The 15,659-nt window shown below is 39.2% G+C and overlaps 1 protein-coding gene across 4 annotated transcripts in view; it reads right to left on the bottom strand.

The window, feature by feature from the left end:
- Positions 1-2,090: 2,090 nt before the first annotated feature.
- The window catches only part of ANO1 (anoctamin 1), a 135,878-nt gene continuing 122,309 nt past the window's right edge, over positions 2,091-15,659 (bottom strand). For all 4 annotated transcript variants that reach the window (XM_090032895.1, XM_090032892.1, XM_090032894.1 and 1 more), the window contains 4 exons: positions 12,828-12,880; positions 10,694-10,878; positions 9,514-9,619; positions 2,091-6,734 (listed from right to left, as the gene is read on the bottom strand). In XM_090032895.1, coding sequence (XP_089889021.1) covers positions 6,474-6,734; positions 9,514-9,619; positions 10,694-10,878; positions 12,828-12,880 — 605 coding nt within the window. In that variant the 3' untranslated portion in view covers positions 2,091-6,473. The remainder of the gene's footprint in view (positions 6,735-9,513; positions 9,620-10,693; positions 10,879-12,827; positions 12,881-15,659) is intronic.

Here is a 15,659-nt window from a genome sequence, read left to right as displayed (position 1 = left end):
ATGATACTTGTTCCTAGGAATAACAGGGAAAATAAATGTTTCAGATCTTTAGCACGTTCATCAGGACACTGGCCTGAAACACAGAAGACCCAACTTCTTAATTTGTTCCTAACAAGAGCTCCTGATAGACCTGAAGATTACTTATACTATTTGTGCTTCTATTATTTCTATTTTAGAAATGAAGACTACTTCTCTACTTCAATACCGTTCTGATCAATATCACATTAAAGAGTATTAAGGGCTCAGATACTTATGTGCTACGTAAGAGCAGAGAAAGATAGAAATTTGTATTTTTTTTAAAGGGCTTTCTTGGAGAACATGTGGAAGTTTATCAAATGTTCTAGCCACCTTTAACAATAAATGTTAATGTGGGAAAGAGCAAGAGACCCAAGATGACTGGATTAGTTCAAAGAAGAAAGCCTACGGATACAACACAAACACTGCGTTGAGGTCATATCTGGCAGAGATGAGACAGGGAGTAGGACCACAATTGGTGCATCAGAAATTAGGACTAACTGATAGAAAAAATAATAAAAGGGTAAGTTATTAAGAGGCTTCCTTTTGGGTTACTTAAACAGAGACTTTTTGTGGGAAAGAGTAACTAGAAGATGCTCTTTGGGCAAGTCTAGTAGGTCTCTAGTTTATTCTAGAGACTGTCCTTCAAGCCTGAGTCTTGTAGACAGTGGTATCATTGGAGCAGTCATAACTCAGCTCACCACTGGGAATATTTGACTATTAGTGTGGTATCAATGAGGACCACAGCATGACACCTGCAAGATCCTGTAATATTTTCCATCCAACGATGCCTTCCTCCTGTCTTCTCTTTAACTTTTCGCTTGATTCTAAGATCACCTGTACTGCACACCACTAAATGGCCTATCCAGTTCTGCCCAGCCAGAGGAGGTCAATAAAAAGAGGCACTTGTCTAGGCCAGACCAGTGTTATTTCAGTTTAGGGAAATGAATTGGGGTCCAGAGCAAAAGTTGTAGCAGACAACTTGCCAGCTTAGAACATCTAACTGTAATTAAGTAGTCACCTTGAATCTTGAGGACATCAACAAGAAGCTATATTATTATATTGACTATCCTAGCGCTTTCTCTTGTGTGTGTGTGTGTGTGTGTGTGTCTGTTTCGACAAAGTAAAGGAAAATGACAGTTATTTATAACTCAGAGTTGACTAACAAGAACTAGCTCATTTCAACACCATCTCTGAAATATGGACTTCAACAAGGTATGCATTTGTTCTATATAACCCCCATTTCAGTTTCAAATGCCAGCTATTTTATTTTATTCCCCCCCTCCCCAAGTTCTTTACCTTAATCAATATGTTTCCAAATCTGTCATATATTGTACAGTGCAGCTACTCAAGCTGAGGTCTCGATACTCAAGACCCTGGACCTAGTTCAGCTGTCTAATATAGTACAGTTATTAGGGCCACGATAACACTCTGGGAATAACTTTTATTTCATTGAAGTTAACAGAAAGGCAGTGAGAAGTCCTTTTCCCTGCCTCATGTGCTCAGCATATTTTGGTTGTAGTTGAGAATCTGGCCATGAAAGCAACATGGAGTAAGTATTAAGAATTACTCTTGCATGGCAAGCAGGGTGGGGAAGGAAAAGAGAGTTTATTTGCAAACAAGCTAATTTGTTACATTGTGAAACAGACCTGATGCCTATGGAAGTAAGTGATTTTGATTTTTGTGAGATATTAAAAATGATGAAAGCTACTTACACGTTGTCCTTAGACCTTTAAAAAATTATGCCCCTTTATAAACACTCTCAAGTCTAATGAGTGTACTTAGCTATTTTTTCAAGAATAAGATAATTATACCCATTGCATAATATTGTTCTAGAATGGCAGATAATAATCTAAGTGTGAAAATAAATGAGGAAGACTGAGTTGAATCCATATGACTGAACTTATCCGGAATTTCTTTAAGGGTAAAAGACAAAGAGAGATCTTAATTTTGAAAATGCCATTAGGAAAAGTCAAATGTTTTAAAATGATCAAAAACATATCATTTCTGCCAAACCCCCTCAGGTCAGAGGAGGAAAAGCCAAATCTTTTATTACTATTTATAAATATCCTGCAACAGCCAGAAAAATCATTAACAGCTAAACATTAAATGTTACTGAAGGGTTAAAAAAAGAAGCACATTTATGTCTTTACTTAAGACTTATTCAACCTCAAGCTATTTAAGACTGCACAATATTTGTAATGCAGTATCTTAGAAACACACTGACATGGAAATCCAGAAGATTAATTGTATAATGTCAACACAGTAGGGTGTGTATGATTTCCGCTCCAAATGCGCAAACAGATATTATGTCCATTTCTCATAACTTCAGTCAGCAAAAGACATGTAGTATATTTTGACAAAATGTTAAATTGCTCCAACTAGACCTTAACTCTGATACCTTAACTCTCTCTTCTACTAAAGGAGCCAGCAATTTTCTGTTTCTCAAATTCAGTTGATACATCTTTAAATTTAAATCTTTTGCTCCTGTGGAAATGGGTGTTTTTAGGAAGCTAACATTTTAAATTATCTGCAGGAATCAGAGGCTGCTTGCAAGGGAATCACAGAATGTAGGGACATAAGAACTCACCTATAAAAAAGCTGAAAACAGTAATTGCTACCTGTCCTTATGTACTGGATCAAGGACTTTGTCTATTTGGCCGCTATCACATTCAGAACTTTTCAGTCAACACTATTGTTTCTTCTCCACTTTAATTTACTGAATGAATTCTCACAGTTTTATTTGTTGAATCTTATTAACAATCCTCTCTCAAACTAGTATCTAAAAAGTGAAACACCAAATCTTGCTTCCACTTGCAATAGAAATACAAATAATACTTTTGTTAGCCTCAGATAAGTAACTGAAATTTCATATCTAAAGGAACTCTTACCTACTGTAGTACTTTTAGAACTGGGGCAATCATGCTAACAACAAGTTAGTCAGTGCTTTATTTGCTTCTTATAAGTTTTCCCATCATAGCCCACAATGTTACGATAAGAAAATGAAAGGGGACATTGCGTTTGATGTAGATTATTGTTACAGTTTGTTAGCCAACTCTAAAAACCTCTTCTGTACAAAATGAAAGCCTTACCTTTGTTTGGATAGCAAACCAGTGTAAGCATTACAACTTAAAACAGTATACACTGATTTCAGTAGGATTGGTCATATTAATACAGCTCAGTTTTTCTGCTGTATATTGTTTACAGTTTTAAAAGTAAAGTATTGAAAATGTATGGGTGGGTAGTCAAGGAATACATCCCTCAAAATTATACTTAAAAAATGTTCTTATTGAATTTTCTGCTCCAGCATTACAGAATTTAAGCATTTCTCATTTGCCCCATTAAAAGCCTCATTCAAAAAAGGAGAAGAATGTAAAAATTCAGTTTGTATCCCATTTCATAGGCCCAGATCTGCTCAGTTGTACAGTCTTGAGAACCCAGTAAGAATTCAGTCTGCATAGGCCTGTTTTTTCTGCTGTTTAACATTAAATTGATTAACCAATGAAAAATATGAAGGAATACACTTGTTTTATTACTTTAGTTACCTCTTCATCAAAATATCATCTGCCATTCCAAGATGCATCATCTTTGCCAGGAGTCCAACTTGAAATATGTTAACAAAGACTCAGGTACTGAGCACCTAGTAATCTGACTATATAGTCAATGGCATAAAAGTATACTACCTTCTACACAAGCCTTTTGAAAAATCCTCTCAGCCCTTGATACTGCTGACCATGTGGATAAGTAGCAATGTAGAGAGTAATGAACCTAACAATAATGCAATTTGCTATATCTCCTAAATCCAGTAGTACTCAGGTAGGCGAGGCCATGATGTAGATGGGGAATGGAACCTGTCCACAGGAGAAAAACTCTTGCATATTTAAATTTATTGTAAATAAATGTTCCAAGAAAGAAAGAAAGAAAGAAAATAAAAAACAAAAAAAGTGGAATTATACGCATTTACTTTTCTTTAAAAAAAGGTTTCCACTAAAGGGTTTCTATATAATTATCTAAGTAGTAATACAGTATTTATATACAAAAATCTCATTTCAAAGAATTTACTGTACAAAAGAAAGTATAAGCATTACTTACTATTTTATGATTTCAGCAAATGATGAAAACTTACGACAACTATGCACCTTAGCATACAGTTTTACTATTTACAGGAATGTCAGTATTAAGCCAAGAACATTTTTAGATAAATATTTACATTTGAAATTCCTATACAGTTCCCTAACATTTTTCTTCATAATAGTTGATTTTCTTCTCAAATTTTTATTTTATCAATAAGTGAAGTTATCAATGAATGAAAGGGGAAACATCTGTCTTTTATAAAGGACAAAATTCCACCATTTGTATTCACACTAGTAGTTGTATTGCAGTCAGTGGGTCTGCTTATGGAAGTACTTCCTACAAGCTATAGTGCTTACTTTGTGTGAGTACATCAACTGGAACTTGGCCTTGTTTAATACAACATATCTAATTAGAATAAAAAATATTGACATTCCTGCAGTCAAAATATAAGAAAAATAGCTATTAACAAAATATAAGCCCTTTATTAATAAAAATCTTTGGTTGGATCAATATTTTAAATTAATTTTCACAATACTTGGTTAATTTAATCACTTCCTTCCACATAATTCCTTGGCTGGTACCTTTTTTGGACAAACTATAGAAAAAATTACCAAGTTCATTACATACTTTATATTAAAACCAATAAATATTACAAAACTAAGTGTGGCATTTTTAAAGTTCTATTTAAAATCTATAAATTAATTTGGCAAAGAAAAAAAGAAAGAAAAAAAAATTCTTTTTGGTTGTTGAAATACAACAGTCTTTTCAACATTTGGTTTTGTAACAAACCATACAGTAGTTAGAGTTAAAAAAAAAACTTCTGTTTATTTTATTCTGTAGTTTGATATTTACAATATATGTGCCATGGATAAGACAAAGTGATAAAAACATGTGGTTAATTGCACCAGTATTTTGGGAGAAAATTGAGTTTATCACTTGACCCTTTAAACTCAAAGTGACTAACATGAAAAAAAGTTGCACTGATAGGGTCTAAACATGTTTCACAGGTCAGGATTCTAGACTTTTATTTTAAAGAAATGCCTTGTATGTAAGAAAATATATTTTAAGACAAAAAGAAAAGTCCTATAACTGAAAATCTGGTCCTGTAGTCCCAGTTAAGGCAAAACTTCCATTGAAGACAACAGGTCATATTCATTTAAGGCCTAGTCTTGCCTTTTCTGGTGTAGATTCCCTTACTAGCAGGGCATCTATAGCTAAATAAAGTCAGTGCAACATCTCCTGCTCTGCCATAGCAGAGGGGAGACTGCTGTAAAGAAGAACCCAGTGGCTTTGACTGAGGAGGGGGTGTGGTCAAGCAGGTAGGGAGAGTTATATCTAAATATTAGGTGCTAGATGGGGCAGTATAAATGACTGTGACTCTACATGTGCTCACTAATCCAGGGCCCCTTTAGAATACCCTACAGTGCTCAACCTGCTGAAAAGTTCTATGAAATTGTGCTGCTGCTGAGCTATCACTGGCTTGGTGTCTCAAATGCATTGCGTACAAGTGCATGATACACTTTGGGCATTGATGCAGTTGCACGCACATAAATTTCACCCATCAGAAGAACTTTTCTGGAAAACTGATAGCTCTCACAGATGCACAGAATTGGGATGACAGTAAATGCATCTAGTCTGATTTCACTTTCTCATTTTTCTAAATATAGTTATGCCCCAGTGGAGATCTCTAGTATATAACACGTTCTGTCAGGTTGAAAAAAGAAAACAACTCCCCCATACCTGTTCAAGATGAAAATCCCCACCCATCTTTTTTTAAAAACCTGAACTTGCTTCAGTCATATAGTCTAGTGATCTCAATGGGAGCTTTGTTTGTCTAGGATCTGCAGGTTTAAATCCAGATTTTATCTGACAGGGAGCTGAGCTACATCTTTGAAAATGAATGTGTCTTGTTATGTTGATATCGTTTATCTCCTCCTGCTGAAGGAAAGACTAGAACACACTGTAAAATTGATTTCTGCATATCCTTTATAAAGCAACCTCCCAAATTGTTTAGGCTTTGGGTGCCAAAAAGATTTTAAGCTATTATCATCATTTCTTGAAATTTACCTGTCATTATTTAAATTCTCAGGGAACATTTCTACTAGTACATACTAAATACTGCATTTTACTAATGCACACCAACATCAATATGAAATATAAAAATTCCCTGCATTACTGATTGTGCAAACAAATCCTATCAGAAATAGAATGTGGTCCTCCATATTTGTAAGAAGAACATTTCTCACAAAGATGGGAGCAAAATGGCTGCACATACTTAAACATGCACCAGGTTGTCCATAAATCAAGTCTCGCCGCTAAGTGATGGCTTGTTTATCTATGGAATGCCCCAACATAGCAAACTGCTGCTGCTGCTGTGTCTTCTTCTATACATCCACATGATAAGAATGGCAAGAGGACAAACTCCCACTGTGGCTTCTCGAGAGCCTGGGGCTGTGATTGTTCCAGTTTTCAACTTTTTTCTTCTCCTTGTCTTTCCAGGTTTCCAGCATTTGTACTTTTCCCTGCTCTTCTTTCATAAAAACCTCTACCATGAGAACTTTCTCTTTATGAATTTGCTGACTAATGTCCTTGGGAATGTCTGGGATAATCCAGTCAACAAAGTCACTCATGAACATGACCAAGTTCTGAAAAATAGATTTTTGAGAAAAATGTGAGCAAATTCATAGTTTAGTTTAGTTAGCCTCCTCTTAAAGACCCCCAGGGTAGGAGCCAGCACCACTTCTCTTGGAAGTTGGTTCCAGATCCTAGCCGCCCTGACCGTGAAGTAGCGCCTCCTGATATCTAGCCTAAATCTACCCTCTGCCAGCTTGTGACCGTTATTCCTGGTCACTCCTGGCAGTGCTCAGGGGAACAGGGACTCCCCCAGTGCCTGCTGGTTCCCCCTGACTAGTTTGTAACAGGCCACTAGATCCCCCCTCAGCCTTCTCTTCTGGAGGCTGAACACGTTCAGATCCCATAGCCTCTCCTCATAAGGCCTGCCCTGCTGCCCCCAGATCATGCGAGTGGCCCTCCTCTGGACCCTCTCCACGTTGTCCACATCCCTCCTGAAGTGTGGCACCCAGAACTGGACGCAGTACTCCTGCTGTGGCCTGACCAGTGCCGCATAGAGGGGAAGGATCGCCTCCTTGGAGCTGCTTGAGATGCATCTGTGGATGCATGACAAGGTACAGTTGACCTTCCTGACTGCATCCCCACACTGCCGGCCCATGTTCATCTTGGAGTCAATGATGACTCCAAGATCCTTTTCTGCCTCTGTACAGACAAGAAGGGAGTTCCCCAGCCTGTAGGTATGGTGCCGGTTGTTCCTCCCCAGGTGCATCAATTTGCACTTGTCGGTGTTGAATCCCATCCTCTTCTCATCCACCCACCCCATAACCTGTCTAGGTCTGATTGCAGCCTATTCCTCCCTTCTAGCGTGCCCACATCCCCCCACATCTTAGTGTCATCAGCAAATTTGAACAGGGTGCTTTTTACCCCCTTGTCCAAGTCACTGATGAAGATGTTGAACAGTGCGGGCCTGAGGACCGAGCCCTGCAGAACCCCACTGAAATGAAGACTTTTTTGGTAGGATTTTTGTTGTAGTTTCTCTGGAACAAAGCAGAAAGAACACTATTTCAACCTGGCCTTTCTTTGTCCTATACGCGTTGTATTGAGTTGAATGCGGGAAGTTCTATGTATCTGCTACTTAGCCATACCATCACCTGACATCAAGGGAAATAATAGGCCTTTTTCCTTCACTTCCCTTATTGCTGAGGAACTTGAAATGTTTCATGGGAATTGTGACAGGGAGCCAAGGCTCCCATTACTTTAAGGGAGAAGCAGCAGCAGTGCGATCCCCAGGTTGGGGAAAAACTGCCCATCGTGGGCTGGTTGCAGGGGAATAGGCAACCTGGGACCCATAGTTTACAAGTGCCTATTGCTGACCTAGCTACCCAGCCATAGATTGATAGGACAGAGCCCACTTGAGCAGCAAGAGCCCTGCTATTGCAGCTACAGTAGCAGCCATAGCTGTTTATGAGAATTACAAAGGAACAGCTGTTCCAGGGTTAGAAAGTCACTTGATCCAACAGGGGCCACGCTCTGCAAATCTTAAAAGCCAGCACCTGGGGATAGGAAAGAGAAAGGCTCATACTCTGCAGAGAGGAGAGCTCTTAGCAGGGAGGAGCTGTGTCCGCAAGACCCAGGAAGACATGAAATGCCCTGGAGATGGAGGTGAGAGCTGTGTGGGAGGATGGCTGAACAAATAGTTGGTTAACCCTGAGTGAGGGGGAGGTTTAATTAAATGGCTGCTTGTATTTTTTTTGTTTGTTCAAGTTTACACTGGCAGACCGGATGTGGCTAAAGGAGTTGACTAGGAGCCAAAGGGGTGCCTGAGGACATATGAGTGTTTAAGCCCCACCAGCAGTCAGCTTAAGATGCTGACAGGAGGAAACCAAGAAAGTTAAAGACTGAGCCAAGAAAGACAACAGAGGTGGCCTGAAGCCAGAAAAGCTAGAGCCAGAGCCTGAGAGGCGTAAAAACTAGAGCCAGGGGCCTGAAGACAGAGGGGAAAGGCAGGAGCCAATTGCCAGAAACCATGAATAGCCCTTAAGCCAAATGGTGCCGTAGAGCATGTATAGACCAAGAGGGCCCCATCTAGCACCCGAGGGGAAAGATGGGGATCTGCTGGGTTCGAGAGGAAGCAATAATTGACAAAGGCTTGCTTTGGGACCCTGAGGCAGCCTCTCTTTTCATAATCAAATTATTCCAATACAGGTGAGAGAAAAGGGAGGGCACCCTAGGAGCCAGAGCAAGGCAAGAGTTGCATGACCACCAGGGGGCATCACGGCTGCCCCAGGGGCCCAGTCCTGTCAAAGCAATAAATTTGTCAGAATTTTCTACAGGAAATTAATCACAACATTTTGATTTTGTTCCATCTTTGTAGAAATCCTATTACTGAAATCCTTAGTGGAAATCCTATTTCTGAAATCTTAATTTCCTGGATCAAAATTCCATTTTTGGTTAGCTGTTTTTGGCTTTAATTAAAACCATCCTTGTGCAGAGGACCAGTCTATTAGTCTGTATTCTACTTCAGTCCCACTTAAATCCTTTTCAGATAGTTAAAAGGGTAGTAACTAGTCTATTTATCTTGTGACTCACCTCTCCACTAAAGTCTAGTCTCTATCTATCCCAAAAGGTGGTTCAGACAGCTGCAAAATTATTTTACAAGCAGAAGTAAGAGTTCTGAGGTTCTGCATGATACATGAAAAGTCTATGAGGATCAGAGTCCTCTAGAAGTAGATTTTTTTTGACTGGTAATATCCTATTGAAACCTATATCATTTATGGACAAAACAGAGTTATACTCATGCATGTGATGTCTCTTTTCCTTCTATGGTCTAGAAAGTTTTAAATCAAACAATACCTGGAAAACTATCACAAATGCTAATCTTGCTGCTAGGACAGCCCAGAAATCCTTTGAAATGTCATATTTGTTTTCAGACCATGGGGGTTCTCGGTAATCTTTGTATCTGTAAAACAGGACATGTTAAATCAAGCACACCGCTTTAAAATGTTAACACAATTAGGATTTAGCACTGAATATGCCTTAAACACTCCTTCATATTCCCTAAAAACAATTATTTTGTACAGTATTGTCTTTATGTAAACCCAGATAAAGAAGGAAAACCTGTGATAATTTTGAAATATATTGTTGATCTCAGATAATTATGCTTTGTCACCACTACAAACAGCATCACGTTACACTGAAGACAGGGTACACCACAAACTTTAGATCACAGTCTCAACATCCTCAAGTTTAGGAACTATTTGTGCTCCAGGTTAATTTCTAGGAATAAAAAACTGATCTCAAAGCCATGTGGCAGAGCATAACTCTAATCTGTGCATATTTAGAAAGAGCAGAGGACTACATTCAGATTTCACTGGGTAGATATGAAAATACATTTCTCTATAAGCATATTTTGGAAGAACTGGAATTAGTAATTCTGGAAATGACGAGACTGAGAAGAGATTTGATAACAGCTTTCAAATATAGCCGTCAGCTCTGAAGCATGGTTATAAAGATGATCACAAGAGGCTAGTCTCTGTCACTACAGGGGACAGGAGGAGTAACATTCTTAAACTGCAAGAAGATAAATTTAGGTTGGCTATTAGGAAAAACTTTGTAGGTATGAGGGAAGTTAAAAACTAGAATCGATTACCTAGAAATGTTGTTGGAAACTCTAACTACCAAACATAATTGATCCTAAGAGCAGAGAGAGGGTTTCTATGCAATATGAGGATTTTGTTGCCCCCTCCTCTAACACAAAATATGGACAGTCAGAAAGAAAAATCTTTGCAAGTGCTCTGACAAGTGCTTGTTTTTGTTGTAACCTCTGTTTCTCAAGCTAAGCAATGCATATACAGCAAATAATTAGTAGCTCCGAGATTCTACTCTATATGGCATAAACAAGACAGAGCTACAAACAGAATATTACAAATAAAACACTATTTCGAACTGCTACAGCTAGTCTGTACAGACGACATAACCATATCCCCATTCAACAGGAAAAATAATTTAAAATGGCAATCATTCAAGAAAGTACCTGCATATCTGGACCTCGTAGCCAAGCTCTAAAGGATCATTTGGAGCTGTTCCTTCTTGAAAATCGCTGACATTAAAAGAAGATAGCGTATGGTTCACGAAGCCATGCATGGTGCCATTTTCACTGTACATATACAGGTACACGAGGCGTGGAATGAAGTCAGATGTGAATGAGATCACAAATGCCTAAGCCATAAGAGTAAAGAATGAGCACAGTATTCAGAGGTCATGCTAAGCTGATAATAGACCCAAGTGCATCTTCCCCAAGTAATTCTCATGAGTCTAAGGAATGTTATGCAGGGGCTAATACAGTGGTGAGATTGTCTGCAGCCCAGGGTCCTCTCAAGATATGAGAACTCTATCAATGCATCTACAAAATATTTACTCATCCAGCTTTATACTGTTGCATAGGAGTAGTTTCATGGTGGCTGGCATCTAATAACTTGAACTACTTTGGTAACCAATATATTTCCCACTTTTTTTACAACTGTCCCTGCCATCCATATTTAACAGAAAAACTCTTTCCACACTGTTTCTCTAATTTCTCTCACAAATGCATGTACTACTCTGGAACGCTTCACTTACTTTACTGAACTTCAGCCCCTTTCCTGATCCCAACCTAACCTTTGCAAGTATAGGACAAGTATAGGAAGGAGGTCACAAATTGAGTTTGAGGGCTTGCAGATATAATACGTTCCACAAAAAAAAAAAAAAAAATATGTAACACGGCCAAGGGCTCCCCCAGAATACTTTCAACTGGCCCAGCATATCAGTAGTATCTGACTGAAACAAAGGGAGAACATAAACTCTTTGTATCACAATGGAGATGTTAAGTAACCCAGAGTGCAATTTTAGCTTTTACTATTTTTCCCAGTCCTGATTTTTTTCAATATATAATTAGAAAAAAAATATAACAACTATCAGTAACCAGAGGTTTTAAACTATGTTAAGGGGGAACAACAACTTCAGGACTGAAAAAAAACAGAAGCTCCAGGGATATATCCATCCACATGTTTAGCATTGTCTCCCCTTATTGACCTTAGATCCACTGTCCACCTTGTCAGTAACTGTGACACTACTGTCTGCCTACATTGTCCTGGGTCTCTGAGGACTACAAGGTGAAACAAGCTAATTTCTAGTCACACAATATAGGAGGCTAAGAACAGAAGTGAGAAATAATCTTTTCTTTTGACTTCAGTATAAGAATCTTCAGAAGAATCAAAATGACCCAAAGCATGCTGGTCTTAAAACACTGAAATTAGCCTTGCGTGTCTTCTATGGGGCCTGAGTTTGCTGTCCCATTGTTTTCTGTAGTGCAGTATTGAATCTTAAAATCATAGACCGGGGTGGGCAACACTTTCCAGTGGTGGGCCACAATCACTCAGCTCAGGTCAAAGGCCAGCTGGGGCTATGATACAGCTACCATCCCTTCTCCCAGACACCACTTCTCTGTGCCACTCAGCTGCAATGCGACATGGATGAAGCACTTGGCTGCAATGCAGTGCAGCACAGAATGGGTAAAATCCCCTGCTTCTGCACATCCCCAAAGCCCCAAGTCCATGAGCTGAATGCAATGGCTCTGCAGGCCAGATCAAAGCCATAGGCTGCAGGTTGCTGACCCCTGACAAATAACTCACATCATGAAAACAGAATCAAATTAAGAGCCACATTCTTAGCTAGCAATAATTGAATTCTATGGAGCTAAACTGATTTACATGATTTGAGGATCTGGCCCAAAAAGCTTACAGGGGAAACTTGGTTTTATAACAAGAATTTTAAAAAAAAGTGGTCAAAGAGAGTGAGTTTCAAGATGTCAAGAAATCAGGAAGAAAGAAATTTAAGATCAGCAGTACTTTTTTATTTGCCTGAATGGCAGAAGTATGCAGTCAAACTGCTTCTTTATTGTTATCATTGGCATTACTACTGCCTGTTATACCTTTGTTTAATTCTGTATTTTTTTATAATGCATAAGCAATATGTGATACTCTGTAACAATATAAAACCAAATGGTGGACTTAATTCTCTTCTCTCTAAACTAGGTAACTCCACTGACTAGATTAGGTTTAAGTTAGAATAAAACCAATGTAACAGAATGGGGAATCAGGTACTGCATTTTTTTGTACAGAACTACTTACATTTATTATTACAGCAAGCTTTCCTATACCTCTGAGGATATTATACCAGATTCCTGAGGGAAGGACAAACATGGTATTAAACATTTTCAGGCTGTTAAAGAAAGCACTGGTAATTGAAAATGTAGCATCTCTCACTAGTCTCATGATTCTAGAAAACTATGCTTGCATTTGCATTTTTTTTTTAAAAAAAGTTCAGTTTGTAATAAGCCTTATTTCAAACAGTTGGGGACAAAAAGAGCCTAAAGTTTGATTCCAACATCCATATTGGAACACGTGCCTCATTTTAAAAAGTTCTGAGCCAACAGCCCCTGTTGGCTCAGGGTATAGTAAGATGGACAGCAGTGGGACTGGGCACATAAAGGAAAGATGATAACATCTTATCTATTTAATCCAAATCATTCTCTATGGGAAGGAGAAAACTCATAAAGAGGAACTGGAATTTCCACAGAAATCCCTTTATAGAACTGATCAAGTGACCAAACCTTATTGCATCTGCCAAAGGCCAGAGCTGCCCACAAAGAGTTCTTACTTCTTCAGGGGCCTTAGCACCCAAGCTCCAAAGGATTGAGTGCATCTACACTGTGCTTTACTGCAGTTAACTAATTAGCTGTGTAGTAAAGCGATACACTTTACATGTGTGCCAGTATTAGGGCGCAGCAAACTAAATAACTCTGCCATAAGATAGTATCAATGGGGACAGAGTCACTTATGGCAGAGTCATTAAGTGGGATCAAACACCTGTCTAGATGATGACAGTCGGGTGCAAATTGCTTTCAGTCATCCCAGCCAACCAGGGGACAGACCCCTGGCTCCTGCCAGCCCCTGTGCTGCCTGATGCCACCAACTGGAGCCACCAACTGGAGCCTGGGACTCATCTCCTGTTCCCCCTTTTAGCCCAGAACTGCTCTGCCCTGGCTCAAATTGCATGGGTAGATGCTGCACCTGGAAGCAGCATACTCTGGCTCAACCAGCTCCAGTGTTTATTGCATTGTGTTAATTGCATGTGTAGATGCACCCTGTGTTCCTTTTTGTTCTTTTGTCCTGCTTTCACCTTCTCTTTGGCCTGCTATATCCAGAAACTCCCAATTGTTTTGAAGCATGGAGTCTGGCACGCAAAAAGATAATACTGAATGTATGTTAATTCCATAGCTGCCCCTAACTGGTTTGCTGGGAGGAAGGTGAAAAAATATCATCCAGTCTCATGGCTGCTTTCTACATCCTGTTTCCTAAATTTAACAAAGGGATTTTTGCATTTAAAGTACACACCAGTTTAGTATATGTGATCATCTATTTCAACAGTGCTCAGCCTTGTGACTGGTATAGCCTACAGCCTAATTATTACTAATAACAGTTTTAAAAAAATTCTCTAGCACAAGCAACTGAAGGTCCTATAGACATTCTGTGTTGATAAGTGAAATCTATTGGGATATGAATTGGTATATGAGCTCCTTTGGCTTTTTGTTAAACTCATCTTTGGCATTCTATAGGGGGTGTATATACTGGCTTATAGTGAACTTACTGCATATACAATTGTCTTGGGACTAAATAGTGTGAGCCTGATCCATCTAGTCCACCTATTAGGCACATAAAGGGATTTTTGTGGGCCCATTCCACCCTGTTTGAGATTCTAAGACACAGTTAATAAAAAACTGTTTATGTCCTCTTCCTGCTCAGTTTTTTTTCACTTAATCTTACTGGTTCAATGATGGTAAGTTATAAAAATAAACCTCTTAAATGTTTTTTCGGAGACTTATGCAGGGTGGAATAGGATCCCACTTAGGCACCTAACAGAGGGGATGTGGCTCTCTGTAACTTGGATAAAATTGTACTGAGACCTAACAAAAGCAAGGTCAACTCTAGCTTTCCCAGCACTTGTTCTGAATTCAGCCTTTGTTAGTAATAGTATAGCTCAGCAGTGACTTGCATTGTATTATGACTAAGCAAATACATGTTTCTCAGAGAACTGCAAGCAATTCAGCCACAAGGGGCCTTATTCTGCATCGGTCTTAAGGCTAAATCCCAGGCTGCTTGCTCTGTGCTTGGTTAACGGCTTAACATGAACAAAACTGGCTCTGCAACCTCAGATTCTCAGGCTGGCCGCTGTTACATATATCTGGTTACATCTGACCCCGAGGAGCCATTTCAGCAGTTAGAGATACACAGAACAGCACAGAAATGTTATATAAGCCTATATATCTCTCAAGGGTTTCCCCCGGCTGAGAGAGTTCTTTGCTTGCCAAGTAAATTATTTTTAAAGTTGCTTTCAATTGTATTTATTTATGTGCTGTCCTTCCCAATAAAGGCAGCTTACTGAAAAGAGTAAAATAACAAAAACAAAGCAACAAGAAAACAAAAGAAGAGAAAACTTATAAAAGCCATTAGAGTATTAAAATAACCTACAGATAAGGATCTACTGAATTTGTGGTTTTGTGGATTTCATGGAAACTGCAAAATCTGGGATTGTTTGCAAAATTAACAACAACAAAAACTTAATTAAAATAAAATGCTGGCTCCCCAGCAGGAGCCAACAGTCCTCACTGCTAGGAGGGAAAGATGCTGACTAGCGGAGTGGCATGAAAGGCAACAGACAAGATGGCAGCTGCCCCCTCATCCCTCCTTCCCCCCAGGGCCTCTCCATCAATCAGTGCCAAGGGATGGGGCTGCATGAAGGGCATCCAGCCATCAAGATGACAGCTGCTTCCTTGTCCCTCCTTCCCTTTAGGCCCCTCTGCCAATCAGTGCTGAGGGGTGGGGTCACCGTAAAATACCTGCAAAATCAGCTCTGCGTGCTGCACGTGGTCTGCAAAAAACCCTTTGGGCACATTGCATGCA

This window comes from Crocodylus siamensis, chromosome 2 (genome assembly GCF_052110815.1).
Source record: "Crocodylus siamensis isolate JL-2025a chromosome 2, ASM5211081v1, whole genome shotgun sequence".
NCBI lineage: Eukaryota > Metazoa > Chordata > Crocodylia > Crocodylidae > Crocodylus > Crocodylus siamensis.
Note: the sequence above shows the minus strand (reverse complement) of the source record. Positions and strands in the feature narration are given on the sequence as shown.